At 41.0% G+C, this 27,905-nt stretch overlaps 1 protein-coding gene across 1 annotated transcript; it reads left to right on the top strand.

Moving 5' to 3' along the window:
- CDR2 (cerebellar degeneration related protein 2) lies at positions 1-26,899 on the top strand. Its single transcript, XM_030300577.1, has 5 exons — positions 1-149; positions 9,649-9,761; positions 23,093-23,241; positions 23,498-23,662; positions 24,992-26,899. Exons 1-5 carry the CDS (start codon positions 71-73, stop codon positions 25,854-25,856), a joined length of 1,371 nt encoding a protein of 456 aa, XP_030156437.1. The 5' UTR covers positions 1-70; the 3' UTR covers positions 25,857-26,899.
- Positions 26,900-27,905: the final 1,006 nt, after the last annotated feature.

The following is a 27,905-nucleotide window of genomic DNA, read 5'->3' as shown; positions in this document are numbered from 1 at the left end:
AGCGCCCGGGGCAGCGGCTGAGGCGGGACGGCGGCGGCGGGGGCCGCTGCCCCCGGAGGAGCCGGTCGAGATGCTGGCGGAAAACCTGGTGGAGGAGTTTGAGATGAAGGAGGACGAGCCGTGGTACGACCACCGGGACCTCCAGCAAGGTGAGGGCGCGGTCGCTCCCCGGGCGGGCGGCCTGGAGAGGGAGGCTCCCGGGTGCGAAACCGTTAAAAAGTTGGTTTCCCTGGCGGCTGGCGGACGTCAGGTGCGGGAATGTCCGGCGCTCACCTGGCGTGGGGACCGGGAGGGTGCCCAGCCCGCCGGGAGGCCGCTTCTGCTCAGTGACCCTCACCGTCCCTGCGTGTGGGGTGCTAACTGCGCCGGGCACCGCTGGGACCGCCTCCCCGATTAGCGGTTGAATCCTCCCCGCGTTACCTGGAAGCTCCGGTTGCCCCTCCGCACCTCCAGGGGGACCCCCGGCCCACGCCCGGTGGGAGCTGCTGCAGGTGTTGGGGGTAGCAGTGCTGGGGGGCGGGAACGGTGCCGGGCCCTCCCATTTCATCCGCCCGACGCCTTACTTGGAGAGCAGCATCTCTTGTCCCCATTTCCCAGATGAGGAAAGCGAGGCTAAACCACCAAGTGACCTCCCCCAAGTCAAGCGTGGGGGCAAGAATTTTTGAACCCATACACTCACAACGAGGAGTCCTAGCTACTGCCCAGACCTTATCTCTCCTTTATCACCGGCTTACAGCTTCTTAAGTTGGGTGTCAGAAGGTTGAAAAACTTTTTTTTGCTAATGCATCGTACACCAGATGCCAAGTGAAAATGACTTGAGGCACTTCTGCCTCTGCCACTTCTCCTAGTTGGCATCTAGGTTTTTAGTTGCAAACAGGCTTTCAGATCTGGGCCTGCCTCGGATTTCTTGCTGAAGATGGCTCAAAGAAAAATGTTAAAGCAGCCTTCAGTTTGGAGGCAGTGCCCCCACCCTTTTTTGCATATTAATAGAGAGCATTTGCAATTAGGGAACACTTTTTGTGGATTTTTAACACTGATGCCCATTTAGTCTTCCCATCAAGCTATGGATACTGTTACTGGGGGAGATAGGATTCCACTCCGAACTTCAGAGCAAACTTTTTAACCAGCACACCGAATACTCCTTAGGAATTTTATCCAGGCATCTTCGGTTTCTGCAATTCTGTGCAAATCAACTTTCTCAGCTCTAAAACGGCACTGCAAATTAACATCTCATTTAGTTGAATATTAAATGGCGGTGATACTTGTTCATGCTAATCATTGAACTTGGGGTGGAGGTGGGGAAGGGTGTAGGCTTGAGTAGCTTGTACTTAGAAAAGGAAAACAAGACAAGCAACTCTTTTGAGAGGGGAGGTGGTTTTGTTCTTTCTTTTTCTTTTTTTTTTTTTTTAAGTGTTTCGTGGACAGTCACTTGAACCAAAGTGGTTCACAAGCTCACTTACATAGTCCAAGCTATTCAGTGGCTATAGTGCATGATTTGCCATCATGTTCCCAATATCCACAAGGCAAATTTGTCTTACATTTTAACAAACCCGTTTTCAGAATTCCCCATAAGGATTGATGGCCTAGTTTGATACTTTCTCTAGGATTAATGAGTCAAATACTGCACCATTGCAACATTTCCCTACAATACCTTAAGCAGTTTGTATAATTGAAGCTAAATATTTTTATTTAGCAAGCATAGATCTGTATAGGCCCTTATTAAAAAATCTAGCATAACACTGATCACAAAATAGAGGCTCAGTTTTAATATTTGGTGAACTGAGGCTCTCAAACTGTTTTCATGTCTCTCTTCCATCAGGTGCTTTTGTCCACACTACACTTTACACCCTGTGGGAAGTTGTTAAGAGCAGATTTAAGTTGTAATACTTAAATCTACAAGAAGCAAATGTAACATGTTGGGGTTACATGTGGAACTCTTTAACCTCTAACCCAAACAAAGTCATCAGATGTTCAAGTTTAATGAAACCTTAATGAGCACAGGTCTGAACCTCCTTAATGTCAGTTTGCATTTGGAATTTGTTCTCTGCTTTTCAGAAGACTTTTACATCTGTTATTACAGTGGACTTTGACAACCCTGTATGTCATAACCAAGTGCGTGGGGGTAGGAATAGGTGTGAAATTGCAAAAGTCATAACTTACGAATAGGCCTGTGAAAGAATGACGTCTGCACTGTGAATTAAAGAATAGCTTTGTCCCAGTTTTCATTAAAAAAATTTTTTTTAACATTTTTATTTATTTTTGAGAGACAGAGACCGAGCGTGAGCAAAGGAGGGGCAGAGAGGGAGATACAGAATTTGAAGCAGGCTCCAGGCTCTGTGCTGACACAGAGCTGGGGTTCAAACCCATCAACTGTGAGATCATGACCTGAGTCGAAGTCGGACACTTAACTAACCGACTGAGCCACCCAGGCGCCCCTGTCCCAGTTTTTAAAAATTATATATTAAAAAATACCTAAACTTCTAATGAATTTTTAAGTGTGTTAATTTCTGAAAAATTTATTATCTACTCTGTGCCAGGTATTCATCTAGGCACTGGGGCCACAAGATAGGATAGATAAGATCCTACCCTTGGAGTTGACAGTGTAGGAATCTGTTTACTAGAGAAGCCTGGAGATGTTGCCTCCTGGTGTGTGCCCAGCTACAGTGCCTGGTGCATGGTAGGCCCTTAGTAGATATTTGCTGCTAAATACAGTTTGGGAGCAAGTCTGTCCTGTTGAGCAGATTGATAAACACATCTAGTGGGATTTTTATCAAGTGCGGACATTTATTTTTTTAACATCCTCATTATTAACTTTACTGAGCAAGCCTTGTTTGGAGAGAGCTCCTAAAACAACTTTTTAAGATCCTGTTCTCAAAGTCATTAAACTACAAATTTGTTTCCTTTAGTAATAGAAGTATTATTTAAGTAGATCGATCGTATCAAAGTTTGGTGGGGCATTCTTTTTTAAATGAAAATTGCAGAAAAATTCTAATCTCAGAAGGCTCTGGTCCACCATTTATACCTTGTTAGAAACATGTAAAGCTTGTGCAGGCAGAAGGAGAAAACCTTTGCTTTTACAGAACACTTTGATAAAGAGACTGTCTTTTGTCAGCGAGCTGAGTTGGCGCAGTAAGAATACTGACAATGATCTCTATGGGTAAGATCCTTTCTGGGACAGCAGGAGCCTTCTGTGCAGGTAATGATGGTGCTTGCTTTGAAATGTGTGCCTGAGAACAAGGTGGAAAGACTTCAGAGACTAAGTTTTCTTTCAGTCCAACTGCTATTATAATTGTCATTTGGTGAGCTGTGCAAGCTTAGAATAACGCTTCAAGTTTCTACTATATGGATCAGCAAATGAAATCTTAGTTTAAAGGAATCCTTAGACTTCTGCTTCTTTTCATGATGAGTACGTTTTCCAAGTGCACAACTAATTTGCTGAATCATTGTTGAAGGGTCATTAAAACTGGCACCATCATTTTTCTTGATGTTTATATTCAGGCTTTTTTGCTTTCCCAATTATAGTAACGTTGGCAACAGGAGTTACACAGAAGCATCACCCAATGACGCATCTGATTTTGTAATAGGAAAAGCTTTCAGCCTTAATGTTGTTGAATTACTGCTGCAGTCTTCAGCTAACATGGGAATATGTTGTCCTCATGGTTCATGAAAAACTGAAGTCAATTAAAAATATAATAGCAGTGGAATTTAAAGGTTTCAGAATTCTGGAAGAAAGAGCCTTTAAAAAAAAATCACTCAGCTGCCAGAGGTAGTTTTGCTTAAGGCATAGGGCTGAGTAGGTTTAAACCTTACAGTTTATCTGTTAAAATAGATGATTATTATGTGCAAAGATTGATTAGTGAAAATATTAAACATATGAAGATACTGATAGGTTGTAATTCTCAAGCCTGCAGGAAATGTGTGGTATTTTTATTTATTATTTTTGATGTTTTATTTATTTTTGAGAGAGACAGAGACAGAGCACCAGCAGGTGAGGGGCAGAGAGAGAGAGAGAGAGGCAGACACAGAATGAGAAGCTGGCTCCAGGCTCTGAGCTGTCAGCACAGAGCCTGACGCGGGGCTCGAAACTGCGAACCATGAGTTCATGACCTGAGCTGGTGTCAGATATTCAACCGACTGAGCCACCCAGGTGCCCCAGTGTGTGGTATTTTTAGTGGCTGCCTAGATCAGCTCAGTAAGTTCAATAGGATTTAGAAAAGACCATCTCTTAATGAAAATCCTTATCGTAAACTAGAGATGATCAGGTGCATGAAGCTTCAAAATGATATTGTATCCTTTTGTGTCTTACTTTAAAATATAAGGACATTGAACATTCTCCCATTGCCCCCACTAATTATTTAGAAATGCTTCTTGGGCTTCCTGCCAGCTTTTGGCTTCTTATGGTTATGGAAGCCAGATGCTACACAACAGGAAATGAATTTTTTTTAAGACCAAAAAAAGACCCTTGTCTTTAAACTAACAGATGAAGTAATATCCTATTATGCCGTGTGACTTCGCAGACACTTACTTGTAGTTGAGACTTGTTTTTGCCGGAATTCTATCCTAAACATCTATGAAATATTTAGGAGATTGAGACTTCAGGTTACCGAACCAGGTTGGGGCTTTGTTTAACTGGAAATAAGAATTGAGATAAGGGCAAGTCTCAAATTATTTTCTGCTTGCTGTTTACTGGAAGCGTGCTGTGCTTGACATCTCTTTCTGCAGCAGCAGGAGGAGAAAAGCTGCTCCTGGCTGCGTATTAAGTAGCAGGTAGTTTCATAAGTGAATGAAAGTAGTTGAAGATGGCCACAAGTTAGCCTTGATTCTGGAGGAGGTTTTGGCTCAGGTTTTGATCGCTAGTTAAGAACACCTTTGATGAGTCTCTGGTCCTTCCCAGTGAGGAATTACCACCTTACAACAGGCCAGGAGAGATTTAAGTAATGTCTAGGTAATGTTTATATGCTTTGTCTTTGATAAGCATAGTGGCTTCTTGGTGGGGGTGGGGGGGTGGGGGAGGGCTGTGTATACACATTACACACCCTATGAGTACAAAGCCTCTGCCAGCGGTACATAGTTCCTTCTGCATTTAGTGAAAACAAGATATTAACTTGCCTGGAGTTGTATGTGATTTCACTGGCAGAACAGGCAGTAAAAGCCAAGTAGCTCAACTCTGGCTTCTCATCGCCATCTATAAAAACAAGTGAAAAGATTAAGTACCTCATAGAGGGAAATCTACTCTCCACCCGAAACAAAGTGGTGTGTGGGCCTCCTGGTATAAAGATGTGGAGTATGATGTAAGCGAAGTTAGAAGCTGTTGACAGTAGTTGCTGTTGTGCGGTGACTCACCATGTAGATTTGGTCAGTCAGGTAGCATCTTTGTGCTTCAGGTCGTTTCATTTGAAAATCTGGACTAAATACCTTGAAAAGATAGAAAGATTAATCTCTTAAGTGCTTTGAGCTGTTCGTAAAGTTCTGTGCCTTGCGAATAGAAGATGTTATTTCATGGACTTGTTATCTGAAGTCTTCAGTTCATTAATAGGCTTTTTAATATTTAAATCATGAGAAAATGTATTTTAACACCTATCTGCCAACATATATACTGTTTTATTATAAATGGGTGTAAGATGTTTTAAAATGAGCTGGAGTGGTGTCTGGGAGGTTTTGCTACTTTGTTTTTTCCTAATGAGGAAAAACTAATCAAGTAGAATACTAATTATGCACTCGAGTGGACAGTACCACATAACAAAAATTAATTGCTTTTCTTTTACCACTTTAGGTTAAATTTTAATGTCGATGGTAATGAATAAACATAAAAACTTGTCAACCTCTAAAAGTCAAGTTTTTAAAGGTTTTTGTTTGTTTTTTAGAGAGAGAGAGAGAGCGCACCAGAGGGACAGAGGCAGGGTGAGAGAGAATCTCAAGCAGGCTCCACACCCAGCACGGAGCCCAACGTGGGGTTCGATCTCATGACCATGAGATCCATGACCTGAGTCAGATGCTTAACCGACTGAGCTACCCAGGTGCCCCTAAAAATTAAAAAGCATATGTAGTGAGGTTCCCTGTTTTCATCATGAATATTGTTTTCATAATATTTTCTGACATTAAGTAAAGTGACTTTCCATCATACTTAGAGTAAAATTTAGACTGTCCCTACATGGGCTATAAGCTCTTGTATGCTCTGCCTACGGTCCAGCTTCATCTCTTCCCGCTCTCCCTCTCCCGCTTCTATCACACTGGCTTCTTGTCAGGTTGCAGACTGTGCCAGCTTCTTTCTTGTTGGAGTGCCTGTCTCACTTTTTTACTCCTCACTCTTCAAGCCTCAGCTAAAATATCCCCTCAGACTTTTCTTGTGACCTCTTTCTAAAATAGATCCTTTGTTCATGATCACCAAATCTATTTTTTTCCTCACACATCACATTCAATTGGTTGACAAATCTCTTTAGCTCCACTTTAAACCATATCTGGATTCCTACCCCTGTCTTCATCTCCTCCACTGTGGTCCAAGCCACCACCGTCTCCTACCGAGATGATTGCAGTATCTCCTGTCACCCTGCTTCCATCTTTATCTCTTCAGTCTGTTCACACAGCAGCCACTCATCCTGTCAAAAGCCTTCACTGGGTTCCATTTTACTCAGAGTAAAAGCCAAAATCTTGACCTTCTTAGTTAGGTCCTATACCAGCTGGCCCGGCAACCTTGGAGCCCCTCTGACTTGTCACCCTCTTGCCCCTTATGCACACTTCGCTTCAGCCTCGTTAGCTCCAATTACACTTCCTCCCAGAGCCTTTGGCCTTGTTTTGTCTCTACGTGGAATGGTGGTCCTCTAGATTGATCTAGGTGGGTCATTTATTCAGTTCCTTCACACCTTAGTCCTTTTTGTTTTTTTAATATTTATTTTGAATAGCAAGTGCAAGTGGGCGAGGGGCAGAGAGATGGGGGGACAGAGGATCCGAAGCAGCTCCAGGCTCCCAGCTGTCAGCACAGAACCCGATACGGGGTTCTAACTCCAAAACCGCAAGATCATAACCTGAGCCGAAGTTGGACACTCAACCAATTGAGCTGCCTAGGTGCCCCCACATCTTAATTCTAATGTCACCCTGGTCGCGTGTTCATAAATTTCAACCTCCCACATCCACATTCTTCACATCCCCCTAACTCGATACATTTTTTCTCTTTAGCACTTACTGCTATCTTTTTTTAAAAAAATTTTTTAACGTTTATTATTGAGACAGAGAGAGACAGAGCATGAACGGGAGAGGGTCAGAGAGAGAGGGAGACACAGAATCTGAAACAGGCTCCAGGCTCTGAGCGGTCAGCACAGAGCCCGACGCGGGGCTCAAACCCACGGACCACGAGATCATGACCTGAGCTGAAGTCGGACGCTTAACCGACTGAGCCACCCAGGCGCCCCAGCACTTACTGCTATCTATTTTATATTTTATCATGCTGTTTCTCCCAATAGAAAGAAGCTTCATGAGGGCAGGGAATTTTTTAGCTAAGTTCATTCTTCTATTCCTAATGTCCAGAACAGTGTCCGGTATTAATGAACGTATGCATGCATGTATGAATGAAAAGTGTTTATCACATTTGGCAAATTTATTTACTTATTTACTGTCTGACTTTTCCCATTCATCTCTTGGAATGTCAGGATAACAGGAACTTCATCCATCTTATTCACCATTCTGTAGCCAAAACTTGGCATAGTGCCTAGCAATAAAAACATTAATTTGTGAACCAATGCATACTAATAATACTTTGATTTTGTATGCAGCTTAGTTTCTGAAGTACTTCCTTATATATTATTTCATTTGGTTTTTATAATCTTACACTGATAGGACCATCATCTCTCTACACAAGAATACTAAGTGTAGGGACCTTTAAAGTCACCATATTGAAAGAGTTAACCTGGTAAATGGTAGTCAGAACTCGACCTCAGACCTTTCTACTCAGTTCAGTGCATTTCTCACTATATTGAAGGACCTCCCATGAAACTTACTATGCAGATAGGTGTTTCAGTTACTTATATTAGAACTATTGTCCATTTTAGTATCATTAAATTTTTTGTTTTGGGTATTGTGTATAATACAAACAAACCTTGTCTTAGGTACATATATGCCTAAGAAGAGAGAGAGTTGGAAAATTAGGTTTAAAATAGAAATATGGTAGGGCTCCCGGGTGGCTCAGTTGGTTAAGCGTCTGACTTGCGCTCACGTCTTGATCTCACAGTTGGTAAGCTCGAGCCCCACATCAGGCTCTGTGCTGACAGTTCAAAGTGCGGAGCCTGCTTTGGATTCTGTGTCTCCTTCTCTCTCTGCCCCTCCCCCACTCACGCTCTGTCTCTCTATCTCTTTCTCTAAAATAAATAATAAAACATTAAAAAAAATAAAATAGAAATATGGTTTGTGTTAAGTCAAAGTATAAGCTATGGACATGTAATTACCTTAAAAACTCACTGTGTTGCTTATCTGATGTGCTCATCTTGGAGAAAGACATGAAGAGAGGTAGAAAAAAATGAGAGACCTGGAGCAGGTATTATTATTGATTTTTTTTTTTTTAAGTTTATTTTGAGAGAGAGAGGGGGAGGGAGGGGCAGAGGGAGAGAGAGAATCCCAAGCAGGCTCCACAGTGACAGTGCAGGGTTCAAATCCACAAACCTTGAGACCATGATGACCTGAGCCAAAATCAAGTGTCCAATGCTTAACCGACTGAGCCACCGAGGCACCCCAGTTTTTCCCTTTTTTGACTTAATTTTAGTCTCCTTAGGAGTTCAGGATCTGTAATACATACTTTGCTTTGACAGATTCACAACAGCCAGATTTCATGGGAACTCTAGAAACTATTGAAAGATCTGCCTGTACTTTGGCGTAAAGATCTTCTAGAAGAAAGTAGACGATGATATGAATAAGTCCAGTCCATGAGCAAATAATTATTATGTTAGAGGTCACTGTGATGAATGATCATTTCTGAATGAATAAATACATCTCCATCTTACAAGTAAGGTATATAACAGTGTACATTACTGGATAGAGGAACCCAGTTCAACTGAATTTTAAATAGAACTCTGGTTTCTTTCTGTGCCATTTTTCCTTCCATTGGGATCTGACTGAAACTTTGTGTTGGGTTAGGTCCTGATTCATTCTTAAAAAAAATTTTTTTTAATGTTTTATTTATTAAAAAAAAATTTTTTTTTAACGTTTATTTATTTTTGAGACAGAGAGAGACAGAGCATGAACGGGGGAGGGTCAGAGAGAGGGAGACACAGAATCTGAAACAGCCTCCAGGCTCTGAGCTGTCAGCACAGAGCCCGATGCGGGGCTCGAACTCACGGACCGTGAGATCATGACCTGAGCTGAAGTCGGCCGCTTAACTGACTGAGCCACCCAGGCGCCCCTGTTTTAGTTACTTTTGAGAGCAAGAGAGAGCACAAGTTGGGGAGGGGCAGAGATAGAGGGGGAGACACAAAATCCAAAATAGGCTCCAGGTTCTGAGCTGTCAGTAGAGAGTTCGATGTGGGGCCCAAACTCCCAGACCATGAGGTCATGACCTGAGCCACCCAGGTGCCCCTTGATTCATTCTTACTTTAGGCACTGGGTTATATACAAGGTTGAAGTGTGATCATTTGCATTATTGTGCTTGTTGACTTGTTGTGCTAGATCTCCAACTTGCTGCTGAACTTGGGAAGACATTACTGGATCGGAACACAGAGTTGGAGGATTCTCTTCAGCAGATGTACACAACCAATCAGGAGCAGTTACAGGAAATTGAGGTAATTTACTCATTAAGAGAGTTACGCTTTGAGGTATGGCCTGTTGCTGTTACTGTACCAATCATGTTCTGCACTTTCAAAGAACCATTGGAGAGGGTGGGGAGGTTGATTTCTATTTTCTTTATGCTTTCCCAACATAGAAGTCTGATGAAAGAAATTTCTCTCTTCACCCTTGGTAAAGTGTATTAGAAGTAAATGGTCCAGTATTTGCCAGTATGTGAAGCACAATAAAGTTGTCCATATTATACTTCATTTTTTACTTTTTTCTTTTAAAAAATGAATTATGCAATATTCCAGATATGCCAAGAGGTATAAGAATAATATAGTTAACAGCTATGTACCCACCACCCAGCTGAAGTAAAAATACCCACATTGTTGAGGCTCCCTCCTTGGTTACAGCCCCTCTCCTAACCACTGCCAAACTCCATCCTAAATTTGGGTTTAGATGGAAAAAAATTTAAATCATATTACCTGATTTCATAATATGTTTAAACTTCTTATGCCATTCAGGAGTGCCTGGGTGGCTTAGTCAATTAAGCATCCGACTCTTGATTTCAGCTAAGGTCATGATCTGACCTTTGTAAGATCCCAGCCCTAAGTCAAGCTCTGTGCTGAGCGCGGAGCCTGCTTGGGATTCTCTCTCTCTGCCTCTCTCTCTGCCCCTCCCCTGCTCGTGCTCACTCACTTGCAATCTCTCTTTCTCTCTCAAAATAAATAAGTAAACTTAAAAAAAACAAAAACAAAAAAACCTTCTTGTGCCATTCAAAGAATTAATCAGGGACACCTGACTGGTTCAGTCAGTAGAGCATGTGACTCTTGATTTCAGGTCTTAAGTTTGAACCCCACGTTGTGGGTGGAGTTTACTTAAAAAAAATTAACCATAAAATAGATATTTCTTTCTCCCTGCTATGATCTTAATTTATTTACATTTTTAGTAGATTTAAAAAAAATTTTTTTAATGTTTTATTTATTTTTGAGACAGAGAGAGAGCATGAACGGGGGAGGGACAGAGAGAGAGGGAGACACAGAATCGGAAGCAGGCTCCAGGCTCCGAGCCATCAGCCCAAAGCCCGACGCAGGGCTCGAACTCAACGGACCACGAGATTGTGACCTGAGCTGAAGTCGGACGCTTAACCGACTGAGCCACCTAGGCGCCCCAATAGATTTTTTAAAATTAAAAGAGTACTTTTTCCTTTAGTTGAACAAACTAAAATGAAATACACTAGATTAAGGCTTTAAAAATGCAAGGTGCTGTCTTATAAATGGTCCCATTCTAGTAGCCCAGTTGTGTGTAAGTCATGTGACTGTAAAGATGATAATTTTGGATATTAACCTGACAGTTGTCTGATTAGAATACTTTTCTCCATGCTCCAACCCCCCCGTATGCCCACCCTAAAAAGCTTTGCACTTAAATTACAATTCCTTCTCTTCAAATTGGTACATTAAAACCAGCACTCTTGTGTGAGTATAAAAGACCTTAGAACAGTGATCACGGGCGCCTTGGGTGGTTCAGTTGGTTAAGTGTCCGACTTTTGATTTCAGTTCCAGTCATGATCTCACAGGTTCATTAGATCAAGCCCCACCACTGTGCTGATAGCAAGGACCCTGCTTGAGATTCATTCTCCGCCCCCCGCCCCTCCCTCCCCCCGCCTCTCCCCAACTTCTGCACACTTGCTCACAAGTGTGCTCTCTCTCTCAATAAACAAGTAAATATTCTAAAAAAAAACCAACCGTGATCAGAACTTACTGAGTCTAATTATATACTGAACCAGGTTCTAGAAACTCAAAGAAATAGAATTACATATAGTCCTTGACTTCTAAGCAATCAAAATTACACAAACTTCAATTTTTTAATACAAATAAATCTACCATCAAAACTAAGGCAAATTCATAATCTCAGTATCCTTATTTTTACATAGTAGCCATAATTAAGATGTATATATACAGTAGATCTGCCTCTTCATCAGGATTTATGAATATAGCCAATAATGTGATTGGCTATGTGGGAAATACACTTTTATCATTCTAGGAAGGTGTATCTTGTAATGATATTAAAGGCACCAGCTGCCACTTTTAGCGCTTTTCTATATCAAAAGAGTGTAGAAGATGCCATACCCAAAATTAGATGTAATTACTGTACAGTTTGTCAGAAACCTAAAAATGCAGAAAAACCAGGCATTTTTTTGAAAGTTTATTTATTTTGAGAGAGAGGGAGCATGTGCATGTGAGTGGGGGAAGGACAGAGAGAGAGAATCCCAGAGAGAATCTTAAGCCCTGAATCTGACTCAGGGCTTGATCCCATGAACTGTGAGATTATGACCTGATCCAAAACCAAGAGTTAGGTGCTTAACCGACTGAGCCACCCAGGTGCCCTCCAGAAATACCAGAATAAATTTTTTAAAACTGTTAAAACTAGCCAAATGTTGTACGTGCTCAAGGAATTCGTACTTGCTTTGTGTTGTAGACTTTGCTTTACAACTCATCAGAAGATGTCCTAGAGTAGTCTATGAAGTAGTCTATGAAGACTATCATATACTGTGAGATATGTCTATTAGTATTTGTGTAGAAGCATTTTCTTAATACACTGTATTGATGTTTTCTATGAAAAGCACCTGAATTCATTGTAACTGAATTCTATAACTGCTACTTATTTTAGAATATCTCCCAAGTATAGATGAAAAAAGGGTATTATTTGCATACTAAGAGAGTGATGCCTATTTGCTACCACTGTAGGAGATCACAAACACGATTGCTTTATGATCTAAGTTACTTATTTTCTACCTTTTTTTCCCTGTTGTATTGAGGAATATTAAGACAGATTGTTAACATTCTGAAAAAAAAAAAATCCACAGATCTTTAAGATTCTCCAAATCTATAAGTAACACACTATACCATCTATTATTTTCTATAAGATGTTGCAAAGCATAATGGAAATGAACTACTCATACTCAGTTCACATCTTAATGGTTAAATAAATATGAAATTAAATACATGTATAAACTATTCAAATAAATTTAGCCTGGAGTATTCCAGAAATGTTTTCATGAATCTCTTGTTTCCATAATAGAGCATGCAGTCCCCTGGTTCTTAGATCCAAGAATTGTAGCTTTCATCATTTTACTCTTTATCCAAAGCTGTGTTTTGGCTGAGAACAACACTGTCATAGATTACTTCTCTGCCATTGCACTTGGCTTTCTTCTTTCTTTTTGTAAATCACTTTATGAAAGTCAATGGGGATGGGACAAAATGGGATGAAATGGCAGTGCTGGTTAAGCCCACTTAGCAGTGAGAGGACCCCCACAAACTGGCCTTGTTGCCTGCTCAGTTCACATCTGCTCCTGTGCAGACTTACAAATCACAACATAGACTTGAAATAGTCTAAAACAAGGTAGGCTTGATGTTCTTATAAAAGTAAGCGGGCAACCAAAGAGCCTAATTCCCTACTGAAAGGGAATTATGTGCCTCTTATCGTTGTAACCTTTAGGAACCCCCTAAACTTTATAAGGGCTCTTTCCTTAATTAAAACCTTCTATCAGTTTCTTTTTCTCTTTTAAGTAAACTTTTTATTGAAATACACATGCAGAAAACACAGATCCTAAATATATAGTTCAATGAGTTTTCATAAAGTAAACATATTAATACAGTCAATACCCAGATAAGAAATGAGAACATTATCAGCTCTGCCAGTTGTCACTGCCACTAACCAGCATTCTAACACCTAGATTAGCCTGTTTGAACTTTACGGCTCATACAGGTTTTTTGTTTTTTTAATTTTTTAGCGTTTTGTTTTTTCTTTTTTTAGAGACCGTTAGCCAGGAAGAGGGGCTGAGGGAGAGGAAGGGAGAAAGTAAGAGAGAATATTAAGCAAGCTCCATGCTCATTGTGGGGCTTGATCTCATGAACCATGAGATCATGACCTATGCCAAAATCAAGAGTTGGGTGCTCAAACGACTGAGCTACCTGGGTGCCCCCCACTTGGACACTTTTTTTTCTTAATATTTTTTAGTTTGTTTGTTGTTTATTTTTTAAATTTATGTAGTTTGTTTATTATTGAGAGAGAGCAGAAAAGAGTAAGCAGGGGAGGTGTAAAGAGAGAGGGAGAGAAAGAACCCGAAGCAGGCTCTGCACTGTCAGCACAGAGCCCAGCGTGGGGCTAGAACCCTGAACCGTGAGATCATGACCTGAGCCGAAATCAAGAGTCGGATGCTCAACCAACTGAGCCACCCAGGTGCCCCCCACTTGTACAAGTTTTAAGCTAACTTTTCAGAATGTTTATTGGGAGTTTTCCTGATTAGAAAAGTAATACATGATCATTTTTTGAAGTTAGTAAAAGGTGTAATTGAAAACCAGAAAGTCAGCCTTTACTCTACCCCCAGAAAAATTTGAAATGAGACAATCCATAAAAATAGTACTGGTACAAACTACTTAAAGTGGATAAACAATATTGCAGAACTGGTAATAATACTAGGATGAAATCCTCCAAACTGGACTCATTATAGACATTATAGAAATAGACAACTAAGAAACTGTCAAAGGGTATTTTGAAAGTAGAACTACAAATGTGCTCTCAAATACTCGGCAGGTTTCAAATAATCCTAGTAGAAATTGATCGGTATTCTTTTAGAGATTGTTATTAATTGTAAAAAAGAAAAAATATTAAACTATTGAAAGTAATGATTGGCTTCAGAGATGCCTGCAGCCTGTGTCACTTGTATTCAGTGTTGATCTGCACAGTAAGTTTTTCTCTCCTGGATGAGGGGAGGAGAGAGTACTTCAGAGAGTAATGAGATCTGACACCCTCAGACACAACTGGATTCTCTTCAAGATTCCTACAAACACGGAAGCAAGCCTACAGCCTTGTGTTTTGTTGCCTCTCTGCTTGGAAATCTGCATGATTCCCAACAGTGACAGGACTTGTCACTCCCACTCAAAGGTCTGACCTTCAAGGCATCCCTTCTTTCATCAAGAGGTTATGTCTTCCTTAGAAATTTTAAAGCATTTTATGCTTCCTTTACTACATTTACCAATATTCTATATATTATATTGACTGATTTGTTTCAGTCCCTCCTCCCCACACCCGTTTGTTTCCCTTTGCTGTTGTTGTGTTTATCCATGATAGATCATCAATAAATGCGTGTTGAAATCAGTATCTTAAGAGAGGACAGATAAACAGTTTGCAGTCCACTTCTGATGATTCCTAAGCTGTGGGTTTCCACCTCTGGAGATTTTTTTAAGAAGATGGAAGGAGCTCTGGCTTCAGCCTTAGAAGATTGAGGTTTAAGCCCTCAATTCTATGGCAAATAGCTAGAGACTTGAGGCATGTGAATTACTTCTCAGGTCCGGTTTGCTCCACTGTGTCTTGGTGATAAGAATGCTTGTACTCCGTTGGTACAGACTTGTTCTGAGGGGATGAGATTATGTAAGTGTTTGCTTTTATTTTGGATGTAGAAATTGTTTCACAGTTTATCCATGTTTTAAGAATTTTAGTAGTGAAAGAATCTTAATTCAGAAAAAAAATAAATCCTTTTCCATTACTGGAAAATTGATCTTAAAAACAAGCCAAGCTTTTAATAGATTATATTATAAATGGTTTTTATTTTCATATTCATGCCCTTTTTTTCCAACTTAAATTTCCTACAGGGGAAATAAAATATTTTAATCAGGGAAAAGAGGTTTTTCAAAGGTAATAAGAAATCTTTCTTCAGTATTGTAGAAGGTCATTTTGATTCTAAATTCAGAGGATTTGGGCTGTAATCCTTAGTATAAGGATAATCCCCAAAAAGCCAAATTTCCATTCCATTCCTTACGCATTTTTAGTTGGGGTTGTTGGTCTTTCCCTGCATTCTAGGTCGGGGTGCTACAATTGCAAATAGGTGTTAATATAATTCTGCTGGCCTTTCTTTTTTAAAGGGTTGCCTCAGTTGTTAAGGTGACCTGTTTTATAGCTTTTGTGCATAACCTGAACCTTGTACTCACAGTCAAGGTGACCTTCTATGTAAATTCCAAGACAGGCATGTGATCACTCACAGAACTTGAATGTTTATACTTTTGCCTATAAAATTAACATTTTTGCCTGTGATTTTGCTACTTTCATGTTCCCCTCCCAATGTTTTGCTTAAATGTCTCCCTTTCCACGGTTTAATATGGCAGATACTTTTGTACTTGAGCAGTTTTTGCCACTTGAATTTGGGGATCTTGGCAGTCCCATCAAATTTATTTGAGGTTGTGTATCAAAGATTCTGGATGGAGAAAACCAGCACATTAGTAGCATACCTGTGCCTTTAAATGAAGGTTAGAAAATGAGCTAACCTGGTTCCTTCTAGATTCAGAAAAAATTTGATAAAGCTAATTTGAAACTTGAGAGGCCAAGCATAAAGCATTATGCTCCACATAAATGGAGTCTGGATTCTCTAGCCCTATATGAGAACTTGCTGAGAGATCTATTAATTTTTCTTTTAAGTTGCTGACCAAGTTAGTTCAGACTTCTTTGTTAGGTAATCTGTTACAGATTCTTGGGGGAAGTAAAGGGCTTCTCTGATTAGTTTTGATTTAATAATAATAAGATTAAACTCCTACCATGTGAAAACAAGCTCCCTGCCATTCTTTAGATTGTTCTTAAAGCCAAATCCTCTAAGACCAAAACATCACAAGCTCTTTGTAAATGGTCTCATTGTGTTTTTATTACAGGTTGATATATCAAATGAGGGGGACTTATGGTAGCTTTTTTTTTTAGCATGCTAGTCTTCCGCACCCCCCAGTGTGTGGTTTTACTGTCCGTAGTTTCAGTTATTGTGGTTAGCCCCTGTCCAGAAGCAGATGATCCTCTTCCTGATGGATGGTCAGAAGGTCACTATTAGCCCAACAGCTGTGTCACACTCCTGCGTCCTCTTGTGGGCATTTTATCACCTCCCATCATCACGAGAAGGTGGTACACGACTATGAGATATTTTGAGACCACATACTTCTGTTACAGTATATAGTTATAATTGTTCTATTTTATTATTAGTTACTGTTAATTTCTCACTATGCCAAATTTAAATTAAACTTCATCATAGGTATGCATGGATGTATAGGGAAAAAACGGTCGTATATTTAGGGTTTAGTACTAAACATGGTTTAGGCATCTGCTGGGGGTCTTTGAACGTGTATCCCCAGTGGATGAAGGGGGACTGCCCTAGCCTCTTTGTACTTATTTGCGTATTTACTTGTTTCCTTTATGTTGGCCACAACTCTAATTTGAACATTATATCTTTAAAAGGGGTCAACAGCTTGGGGCCCACATAATAGCTGGTAGGAATTATAAAGGTCTTTCAGATTACTGGAAGGTATTCTTGCCACGGGAATAAATTAGAAACATCTATAAATGGAGCTAGAGAGGAGAGAATTAGTGGCTAACAGGGCCTTTTCCCAAGAGGGCTTTACCCAAGACCCTTCTCAAAATCTTTCAGTTAAGTGTCTCAACATTTCAGTGGCCCTAGTTGTGTAGAGAGCACAATCAGCTGTTGTCCAGAAGTCTAGAAATTGCTGTTTAGGGGCACTTGGCTGGCTCAGTTGGTAGAGCATGTGACTATTGATCTCAGGGTCTTGAGTTCAAGCCCCACAGTAAGAGTAGAGCCTACTTGAAAGAAAGAAAGAGAAAAGGAAGGAAAAGAAAGAAAGAAAGAAAGAAAGAAAGAAAGAAAAGGAAAGGAAAGGAAAAGAAATTAATTGACATTTAGCCAATGTATTTTTAGTCCCTACTGTGTGTCAGGAATTGTGCTGAATGAACTAGGTATACAGAAGAGGCTTTCCTTTTCAAGGAGGGTTAGAAAGACTGGACACTAACAACTATGCAATTTGGGTGTTTATTATTACATTGTTTTGAGGGAAATTAATAGGGTGCCTTGGGAAGGGGGCTGCTTTCGAGGGGGTGGTTTGGAAAGGCTGCTGAAGAGGTTACGTTTGAACAGAGACCTAAATTTGTGCCATACTCGATGCTGAGCATGGAGCCTGCTTAAGATTCTCTCTCTCCCTCTGCCCCTCTCCCCCACTTGAGCTCTCTCTCTAAAATAGAAGAAAATAAAAAAAATTTATGTCATAGGTCCCTTTGGCTGTCTAGTGAGGTCTGTGTGATGATCCTCTTAAAATACATAGAGTTACAAAGGGAATCTGTTAGATTGAAATGCCTGTCAAAACATTGAAAAAATGAATGTGTGATGTAGTGATAAGTTTCTTTATTAATACATTAAATACTAGGATCTAGGGGCGCCTGGGTGGCTCAGTCGGTTGAGTGTCCGACTTTGGCTCAGGTCATGATCTCACAGTTCGTGGGTTCGAGCCCCACATTAGGCTCTGTGCTGACCGCTTGCTCAGAGCCTGGAGCCTGCTTCAGATTCTGTGTCTCCTTCTCTCTCTGCCCCTCCCCCATTCACGCTTTGTCTCACTCTGTTTCTTAAAAATAAATAAATGTAAAAAAAAAAAAATTAAAAATACTAGGATCTAATGTCGGACTAAAAACTGTAATTTCAAATAGTGATGAGTGTTACCAATGAATCAAGATTTCTGCAGCCTCTCTGACATGATATGAAAATGTCTGTGATTTCTATTGGTGATGAAGTCCTAGGTGCCCTGTCCTACTACTGATGGCTTGCTGCCTCCATTCAAAATCAAAGAGAATGCTAAATTTCAGTTAGAAGTTAGAGAAAATGAACACGTAACTTCTCTTTCATCCAAGTTCACAGACCCTCTCAATTCTGTGTGAGGACCCCATGTTAAGAACTGCTGGATTAGATGGAGCCAGCAGGAAAAACACATCCTTAAAGAAGGGGGAGCTTGCTTAGAGTAAGGCAACTCTGCATTTTTAAGGTAAATGTGTGAAATAAGGAAGAATCAGTAGCTTCCCGGTGAAACTGGAAAAACCATTTAAGAGACAGTTGGGAAAATATTAATACTGAAACATAAATAGTTGATAGTAAGGGATTATTGGGGTATTTAGGTATGGTTAAATTGTAGTTAAAATGGTTCTCTTAGAAATACGTGAATCTGTATACCTCAGTTAAGATGTCTTGGATGTGTGGGGTGCCTGTGTGGCTCAGTGGGACAAGCGTCTGACTGGATTGCAGCTCAGGTCATGGTCTCGTGGTTCGTGGGATCGAGCCCAGTGTCAGGCTCTGTGCTGACAGTGCAGAGCCTGCTTGGGATTCTCTCTCCCTCTCTCTCTTTTTCTCAAAAGAAATAAGCTTAAAAAAAAAAAAAAGGCTGTCTTGGATTTGCTTAAAATGATTGGAGATGAGAGTAGAAAAGTAGAGGTGTGACAAGACTGATAACTGTTGAAAGTGGATGATGGATAGATGGAGCCTCATTAAGCCATTTTTCTGCATTTATATGTTTGAAATTATCCATAATAAAAAGCTTTTTATTTTGTTAAATTTTTTTTTCCAACGCTTTTTATTTATTTTTGGGACAGAGAGAGACAGAGCATGAACGGGGGAGGGGCAGAGAGAGAGGGAGACACAGAATCGGAAACAGGCTCCAGGCTCCGAGCCACCAGCCCAGAGCCCGACGCGGGGCTCGAACTCGCAGACCGCGAGATCGTGACCTGGCTGAAGTCGGACGCTTAACCAACTGCGCCACCCAGGCGCCCCTAAAAAGCTTTTTAAAGGTAGATAAAATTAGCCATCTGCAAAGAGTCAGTACTTGGGTGGACTAAGAATTTAGGCAGCAGCACTCAAGGTGAAGATACCTCATACATTATTTCCCGGAAGTATGGTAAAAAATGCTGCTGCAGCAGTTTAATACAGCTTCATCTTTGTGGAGCGCTCCAACTAAAACAAGTCCTAAGGAGGGAGGCGGTAAACGGTGAGCTTAAGAATCACTGTTGATCTAAGTGAATGCTGATGCCTCCCGGACCCAAGAGAAAGAGACATTAGGTTAGGGGAGGGGGGAGACCTCCAGGATTTTCCATGTCCAAGAACAACATTCCTCTAGTAAGTGTGATCCATTGACCACTCGTACTAATATCACCTGGGGTTTTTGCTAAAAATGCAGAATACTGGCTCTACCCCAGTCTCACTGACTCAAAACTTTAGGGGAAAGGGGCCCAGGTTCCTATAGTTTAATCCCCCAGATGAATCTTAACACATGTAAAGTTTGAAAACTAACTGTAGGTAGAGATGAGAATACCTTTTATCGAGTAGTTGTACCATATGCCAGATACCACGCCAACCCCTTCACATTCTTTTTAATCTTACAGCAACCCTTGTGAGGTAGGTGATGAGGAAATCTCACCTCAGAAGAATTAAGCTACTTGCCAAAGGTCACCTGGTTAGAAGTGGTAAAGTGTAACTTCAAATTCTGACCCCAGAGCCTATGCTTTTAGCTATGGCAGCCTCCCACCAGGCTCTTTTCGTTGATCCAATGCCCACCACAAGATTTCTGTGAGAATTGAAAAAATTACAAAGCAGATGTGTCCTACAGAGGATGTGAATATTCTAGTCACCGGGCAGAGACCGCTCCTATGGTAAATTAATACTTAGTGTCTGGTCTATGTGTTACCTTTTTTTCAGGTTGTTGTGAATCCTCCCAAAGAATACTTAAGGCCTCTACTTGATATAAAAGCGGCTTGCAAAATTTCTGTAGCTATTGTATGTATTCCTGTATTCTAAACCTTTGTTCCTAAGAGATTGAATACCTTCCCTTCATTGACGGGACCTACTAGGACATTGCCAGCCAGAGGGCAGGGTTAAGGCCCGACTCCTGGAGAAGCTGGTGGGGGTGGAGGGAATGAAGAATAAACACAAGCTTTTACAGGGACTGCCCTGTGCTCACTTACCTTATTTAATACTTCAAGCCCTACAAGATAGGTTAGTAACCGATCCACAGTTCCTTATTTTCAATTCCAAACCCAAAAGGCTCTGTAAAATAAGATTTTTTTTCTTAAGTTTACAGCAGATTCATTTGGCAGCAAACTCTGAGCTAAACTGCTGTGAGGCTGTTTTATGATCCTTATTCATACTTTTTGATGCAGAAATATTAATGCTCAAGGGGTGCCTGCCTAGGTGGCTCAGGTCATGGTGGTTTGGGAGTTCTAGCCCTGCATAGGAGCCTGCTTGGGATTCTCTCTCTCCCTCCCCCTCTCTCTGCTCCTCCCCCATTTGCACTCTCTCCCTCTTTCAAAATAAGTAAATAAACTTTAAAAAAAAGTTTAAAATATTAGTGTTCAATTATAGGGTGCTGCCCATACCTCACTGAGGATGTTATAAAGTGTATGGTGTGTGTGCCATGTTGTTCTAAAATTTAAATAATTTTCTAAAACATTTTTGGCCCCAAGAGTTTCAGATGAGAAAGTTGAAGTTAGGAGAGTTAAGTGTTTTCTCAACACCTTGCTACCAAGTTATATAATTAGATATAAAAAGGTCACATAGGGGCACCAGGGTGGCTCATTCAGTTAAGCATCTGACTTCCGCTCAGATCATGATCTCCCAGTTCATGAGTTCGAGCCCCATTTCAGGCCCTGTGCTGACAGCTCAGAGCCTGGAGCCTGCTTCAGATTCTGTGTCTCCCTCTCTCTCTCTCTCTGCCCCTCCTCTGTGTGCTCTCGCGCACACTCTCTCAAAAATAAACAACTAAATTAAAAAATAAAAAGGTCATTTATGCTTTGTTTTTCAACTTTGCCACATGGTCGTTTAAAGAGCCCACTGAAAATCATTGAGCACGGTCTTTGAAGGAAATCTATCAGCTCTGCAAATACATTTGTACAGTTGACCCTTGACAACACAGGTTTGAACTGCATTGGTCCATTTACACAAGAATTTTTTTTTTTTTTATAAATACAGAACAATACTGTAAAAGTATTTTCTCTTATCATTTTCTTTACATTTTCTCTAACTTCATTGTAAGAATATAGTAGATAGTATATACAACAGACAAAATATGTGTGTTAATCAACTGTTGTCAGTAAGGCTTCTGTCAACAGGCTATTAAAGTTTGGGAGAAGTCAGAAGTTATACACAGATTTTCAACTGTCTGGGGGTCGATGCCCGAAACCCCTGTGGTGTTCAAGCATCGACTGTATAGTTGTATAAAAAGCCCAAGAAAAGTGTTTTTAAGGTCCATTTAGAAAGCAGTCTTAGCTGTACCAGAATAAATAATCTGGTAATTTTTTTTATGAGTGAGGAGGATTGTGGTGATAACTTTTCTCACAGCATTAAAAATAACAAGAGTCTTTGAATCCTAGTAAGCTAAATATCTCTTTCTGCTTAAATCAGTGTTATTTTCCCTATTTTTTGGTCCAGGATAGCTCATTTAGAGAAGAAAATTTGATTTTTTTCCAAGCAAAAAATCATCTAACGTTCTCTAAAGAGAGAAAAAATACATGGTCTTTTTGCTTAAACATTGATCATGTGTTCCATACTTTTTTCTCTTGTGGGATTATCAGGCTCCCTATACATTTTCATGTCGAATCTTAATTTTATGTATGTATTGTGCTTTGTAAGCATAGATCAGCCTTATATGATAAATAGGATGTTGATAAGCATTAGGGGAAGTAAACATAAAGGATGGCCTATGTTTATTTCCTCTTAGATAGGTACTTTAATTGGGATTTAAAGTTTTTTTCATAAAATGAACCTGTAGTATTGTGGCATAATAAAAATCATAGATTTGATTTTGTCTCCAGTTCCTGGCACAGAGCTTCTAAAACCCTTGGAATTTCCTGAGTGATAGGATGAGAACTGGTTGCCAGAAGGAACACACCCATGTTATTAGAGGGTTAGAACCATCAGTCCAACCCCCAACCTCTGGGGAGGGGACTGGGGCTGAAGATTGAGTTCAGTCACCAATGCCAGTGATTTAATCAGTCATGCCTATGCAGTGAAGCTTCAGGAAGACCCTGAAACCAGAGCACATCGATGTGCTGGGACGGCGATGTGTCTGAAGAGGGCGTAGAAGCACCACTCTGCACCCCCATACTTTGCCCTATGCATCTCTCCCATGTGCTCTTCCTGAGTTGTTCTCCTTTAAAGCAGTCAGTGTAAATACAGTGATTTCCTGAGTTCTGTGAGTTGTAGTGAATTACTGAACCTGAGGGGAGGTCATGGAAACACTCATATTTATAGCTAGTTTGTCAGAAAGAAGTACAGGTGGTCTCTGAGCCTTGCAACTGGTGTCTGAAGTGGGGCAGTTTCATGGGACTGAGCCCTTCCTAACCTGTGGGGTCACTACAGGAAGGTAGCGTCCGAATTGAATTGTAGGCTACCCAGTTGGTGTTAGCGAATCGGAGAATCGGTGTTGGGACGCCGCAGGTGTTTTATCTGCCTAGTGTGTCACCTGGTCACAATCATCTTCTCTTACAGTATCTGACCAAGCAGGTGGAGCTCCTACGGCAGATGAATGAGCAACATGCAAAAGTTTATGAGCAATTAGATATAACAGCACGGGAACTGGAAGAAACCAATCAAAAGCTAGTTGCGGACAGCAAGGCCTCACAGCAAAAGATTCTGAGGTAAATTTTCTAGAATCCATTGAGGAAGCCCTAGGGTAAGTCATTTAGTATAAACTAGAATAGAACTTGCACATAGAGGGTTTGGGTCAACACGGGGTATGGTTTAACTTAATTCTTTATGGAGAATAGAGATTAAGTAGAAGTCCTTTCCAATTAAGAAAACCCAGTTTGAGTGGCTGGCGACTAATCTCTCCTCACTGCTTATGCCCTTAATTTAATATGACAGCAGCAAATGGCTTCTATCTGTTCCTCACAGTCTGACTGAAACCATCGAATGCCTACAAACCAACATTGACCACCTCCAGAGCCAAGTGGAGGAGTTGAAGTCATCTGGCCAAGGAAGAAAGAGCCAGGGGAAGTGTGACCAGGAGAAATCGGCACCCAGATTCTCGTGTCTGAAGGAACTCTACGACCTCCGCCAGTAGGAGCCTGCCTTTCTTTGGCATTTATGAGCAGGGGGACATCTCATGTCAGGGACACATACTGGATCCCAGTAGATTAAAAGTACCCTTTTAAGAAATGCCACTGGGTTATTAGACCACCAGTGGTTTGAACAAAACCACTTAACTTAAACATATAATGGATAGAGTTCTTGAGTCTTGGTAATTCTGCAAAAGCTTATTTTTGGAAGTCTTGGGAGTGCTCACTTCAGTGCTTTTCATGTGTTAAGTCTTCATTTAAATTAAGGTGCAGTACTTGTGATAGACTACAGATTTGGGGGCTGTACCTCACATTAGGGTGCAAAAAATTGAAATGTCAAAACAAGGTTTTTGCCTACAGAAATGCTTTTATAATTTAGAGTTAAGAGACTGAATCTTTAAGGACTATTTCTTGAGCACCTATTGTATGGCAGGTGCTATGCCAGACATGAGTGGTGAGCAAAATAGACACCACTGCTCCTGCCCTCACACTTTCACTCTCAGGGAGGGGCAGATACAATCATCACAAAGATAAACCCAGTTACAAGTTGCCCAGGACCCTACGCAGGAGAGAGACCAGCTTCTGCATTTTGGTAGTTTTCAACCTTGACCCTTCATCAAATCACTTTGGAGTTTTTCAAACTGCAATGACAATGAGGCCCTTAGGCCTAAATTAAAATCTCTAGATGCGGGGGCGCCTGGGTGGCGCAGTCGGTTAAGCGTCCGACTTCAGCCAGGTCACGATCTCGCGGTCCGTGAGTTCGAGCCCCGCGTCAGGCTCTGGGCTGACGGCTCAGAGCCTGGAGCCTGTTTCCGATTCTGTGTCTCCCTCTCTCTCTGCCCCTCCCCCGTTCATGCTCTGTCTCTCTCTGTCCCAAAAATAAATAAAAACGTTGAAAAAAAAATTAAAAAAAAAATAAAGAGATACATTTAAAAAAAAAAAAAAAAAAATCTCTAGATGCAGGTAAAAAGCTGTCCAGATGATTCTGATGCACAAAGTCGAGAACCACGGGGCCATTCTAATTTCCTTGAAAGGTATCCATCATACTGCTGGGCTTTGAGAATAGGTGTTCTGAAGTACTTTTAATGGTTAAAAAAAAAATAGTCACAAAAATTATGTTTTCTTACATGTGTTTATTTGCCAGCCTTACATAATTTCGTGTTAGCCACTGCCCTAGTATGGAATAGGCAAATAAATAAATAAATAAATAAATAAATAAATAAGATAACTGTCAGAGTTCCTCAAAAATACTTAGTTGGAAAAAAAAAATCAATCTCTTTTCATTCCTAGTCAACCTACATAATATATTCTTTCAACATTTTTCTCCTAGACACTTTGTGTATGATCATGTGTTTGCCGAGAAGATCACTTCCTTACAGAGTCAGCAAAGCCCCGATGAGGAAGAAAATGAGCACTTGAAGAAAACAGTGACGATGCTGCAGGCCCAGCTGAGCCTGGAGCGGCAGAAGCGGGTGACGATGGAGGAGGAATATGGGCTTGTGCTGAAGGAGAACAGTGAACTGGAACAGCAGCTGGGAGCCACGGATGCCTACCGCGCTCGGGCGCTGGAGTTGGAGGCCGAGGTGGCCGAGATGCGGCAGATGCTGCAGTCGGAGCATCCATTCGTGAATGGCGTTGAGAAGCTGGTGCCGGACTCTCTGTTCACCCCTTTCAAAGAACACAGCCAGAGCCTGCTGGAGGAGCTGTTCCTGCCTTTGCCAGAAGCACACAGAAGGCCTCTTAAGCGCAGCAGCAGTGAGACGGTGCTGAGCAGCTTGGCCGGGGGGGACATTGTGAGGGGCCACGAGGAGACCTGCATCCGGAGGGCCAGGGCTGTGAAGCAGAGGGGCATCTCCCTTCTGCACGAAGTGGACACTCAGTACAGCGCCCTGAAGGTGAAGTATGAGGAGTTGCTGAAGAAGTGCCAGCAGGGAGAGGACTCCCTGTCCCACAAGGCTGTGCAGACCCCCAGAGCTCTTGCCAAAGACCTGGCGGGGACCAACGCCCAGCCTGAGCTGGGCACCAGCGGCTGGGAACCAGCCTCTGTCACCCCAGAGCCCGTCAGTTCCCCCACCACCACAACACCTCCGGAATACAAGGCGCTTTTTAAAGAGATCTTTAGCTGCATCAAGAAAACAAAGCAAGAAATAGATGAACAGAGAACAAAATACCGATCTCTCTCCTCTCATTCCTAATTCAGCCTCCAGCTCTACTACTAATTTGCTCATTTCCTTTCACCTCTCTCTCCCACTCCGACCGGTGTCTGTAAACCCCATGGCCACGTGGCTCATGACGTTTGCCTCGCTGTCTTGCTTACTAAGCAGCCAACAGCAGGGAACGAAGGTGGCTGCTGGTGTCAGTTCTATAACCCGGTTCCGTTTAAGCTCCTCAGGAAATCCCGTGACAACCTGGCCTCTGGCTGGCGCACTGATTTGTGTTGTGATTCCTTGAAAAGCCCCAGAACCAGTGGAGGGATAGATGTGTGTTCCTAGAGAAGTAGGCCTGGAGTCCCTATATATGTAGTATATAGAGAGTGTATAGTATACTGGGGAAAAGGGCAGAGTTGAAACAAAACTAAGGCGACTCCTACTGCCTCCTCGCTTCTCAAAACTGTAGGAGTCAGATGGCTGCCAACCTGAAATGGCTTCATAAACACTGTTGTATACTGTGAACTCGTTAAGAAGAATGTCCAGGAGAAAGCAGGGTCTAATCCAAAATCAATGGCATTAAAAAATACTCCAAGCCTTGAGTTTGGTTACATCTGCTACCAGTTGAGCTGTGACTGACAAGGAATCATAATATGTCTAAATCCAACTGATACCAAACTGAAAGGCAAGCTCTGGTTTGACCTTTGCTGTTACCATCTTGCTAGCTTATGAGCATAGGCCCTGGAGGGCCCCACCCCCACCTTCAGATGTTTTTACTCAAAGCTATAGTGGTTAGCATAGGCAAATATGTAAATCATTCTTAAAGTCAGACTAAAAAAGCAAGATCAAACCCCTCACTGTGTTGTCCAAGCTGGCTAAGCTGACAGCCACAGGCTGCCCTTGTTCAGTTCCTGTTGTTCCTATAAATGTTTTTGACTTGCTGCAGAAATTCCCATTTGCTACTTTATTAAACAGTATTGTTCTTTGGGAGTCTACTCATCCTCTCACTTTGCATACTTTTAATTTAAAACTATTTAAGAGACTGAAGTTCCACTTACTGTATATATTTTTTCTAAAAACCAAATAAAACTACCTGTGAAAATGAACAAATGGATCACTTGCTTATTTTAAGCTGAAGCCATTTTAATGTTCTAACCAACTGTTCCATTTTTTTCTTCCAACAGATATCTCTGAGATTTGATAATGATTTTTTAAATTTCTATTCCCTGTTCTTTGGGATTCTTATGTTAATGTGTTCATTAGAATTACTATATGATTGAAAAATATTTTCAAATGTATATACTTTATATAATCACAAGTTTAGAAATGTCAGACCTGGTTCTGAATTAATAGCATTTGACTCAAAACATTTGATTATTCAATCCTAGGAAAGACTTAACAATATTTAAAAACTAAAGTGAGCCCTGAATCTGAATTTTGCTTTTGGATTATTTAAAAAGGGGTAAAATCCTCTTTTGAGACAGCACAAAGAGTTTGTGAAGTAAGTCATCTTGTTGTCCTGACCTCCCAACTCCTCTCCCCAGGATCAGCTAGTTACCAGTTTCTTGTATATTCTTCCAAAATATTCTGTGCATATGTTATTATGTATGTTTATATCACTCCCTATTTCTAAGCAAAAGAGTATACTATAAACCTTCACTGTATCTTCCATTTTCACTGAACCATGTATCTTTGAAACATTTATCTGACCATTTACATTCTTTATGATAGTACCGTAGTATTACATCTATGGATATAGATAAACTCCATATGTATATTTAACCAATGTGGACAGCGAGGAAACAAGAAGGCTGCTGGTGTCAGTGTTACAATCCAGTTTTGTTTAAGCTCCTCGGGAAATCCCACAACAAACTGGCCTCTGGCCGGTGCACTGATGTGTATATATGCACATATACACACATCATATCACATATATATCCTATCTATGTATATATGAGAATTCATTTAAGGAATCCCTGTATCTTTGGACGTTTTTGAATCTAGAAGGTAAATAATTAGGAGTGAGATAAAAGAGGACATTTTGCTATTACCATCTTGCAGAAGTTTACTCAACCTTGCTCCCCAAGATAGGAGGAT

Source organism: Lynx canadensis, chromosome E3, assembly GCF_007474595.2.
Source record: "Lynx canadensis isolate LIC74 chromosome E3, mLynCan4.pri.v2, whole genome shotgun sequence".
Lineage (NCBI taxonomy): Eukaryota > Metazoa > Chordata > Mammalia > Carnivora > Felidae > Lynx > Lynx canadensis.
Note: the sequence above shows the minus strand (reverse complement) of the source record. Positions and strands in the feature narration are given on the sequence as shown.

Bases quoted from the DNA above. Each gene is read 5' to 3' on its own strand.
- CDR2 (XM_030300577.1), top strand. From the start codon at position 71: ATGCTGGCGGAAAACCTGGTGGAGGAGTTTGAGATGAAGGAGGACGAG. The intron at 150-9,648 runs GTGAGGGCGCGG...TTGTTGTGCTAG, and splicing joins CCACCGGGACCTCCAGCAAG to ATCTCCAACTTGCTGCTGAA. The intron at 9,762-23,092 runs GTAATTTACTCA...CTTCTCTTACAG, and splicing joins AGCAGTTACAGGAAATTGAG to TATCTGACCAAGCAGGTGGA.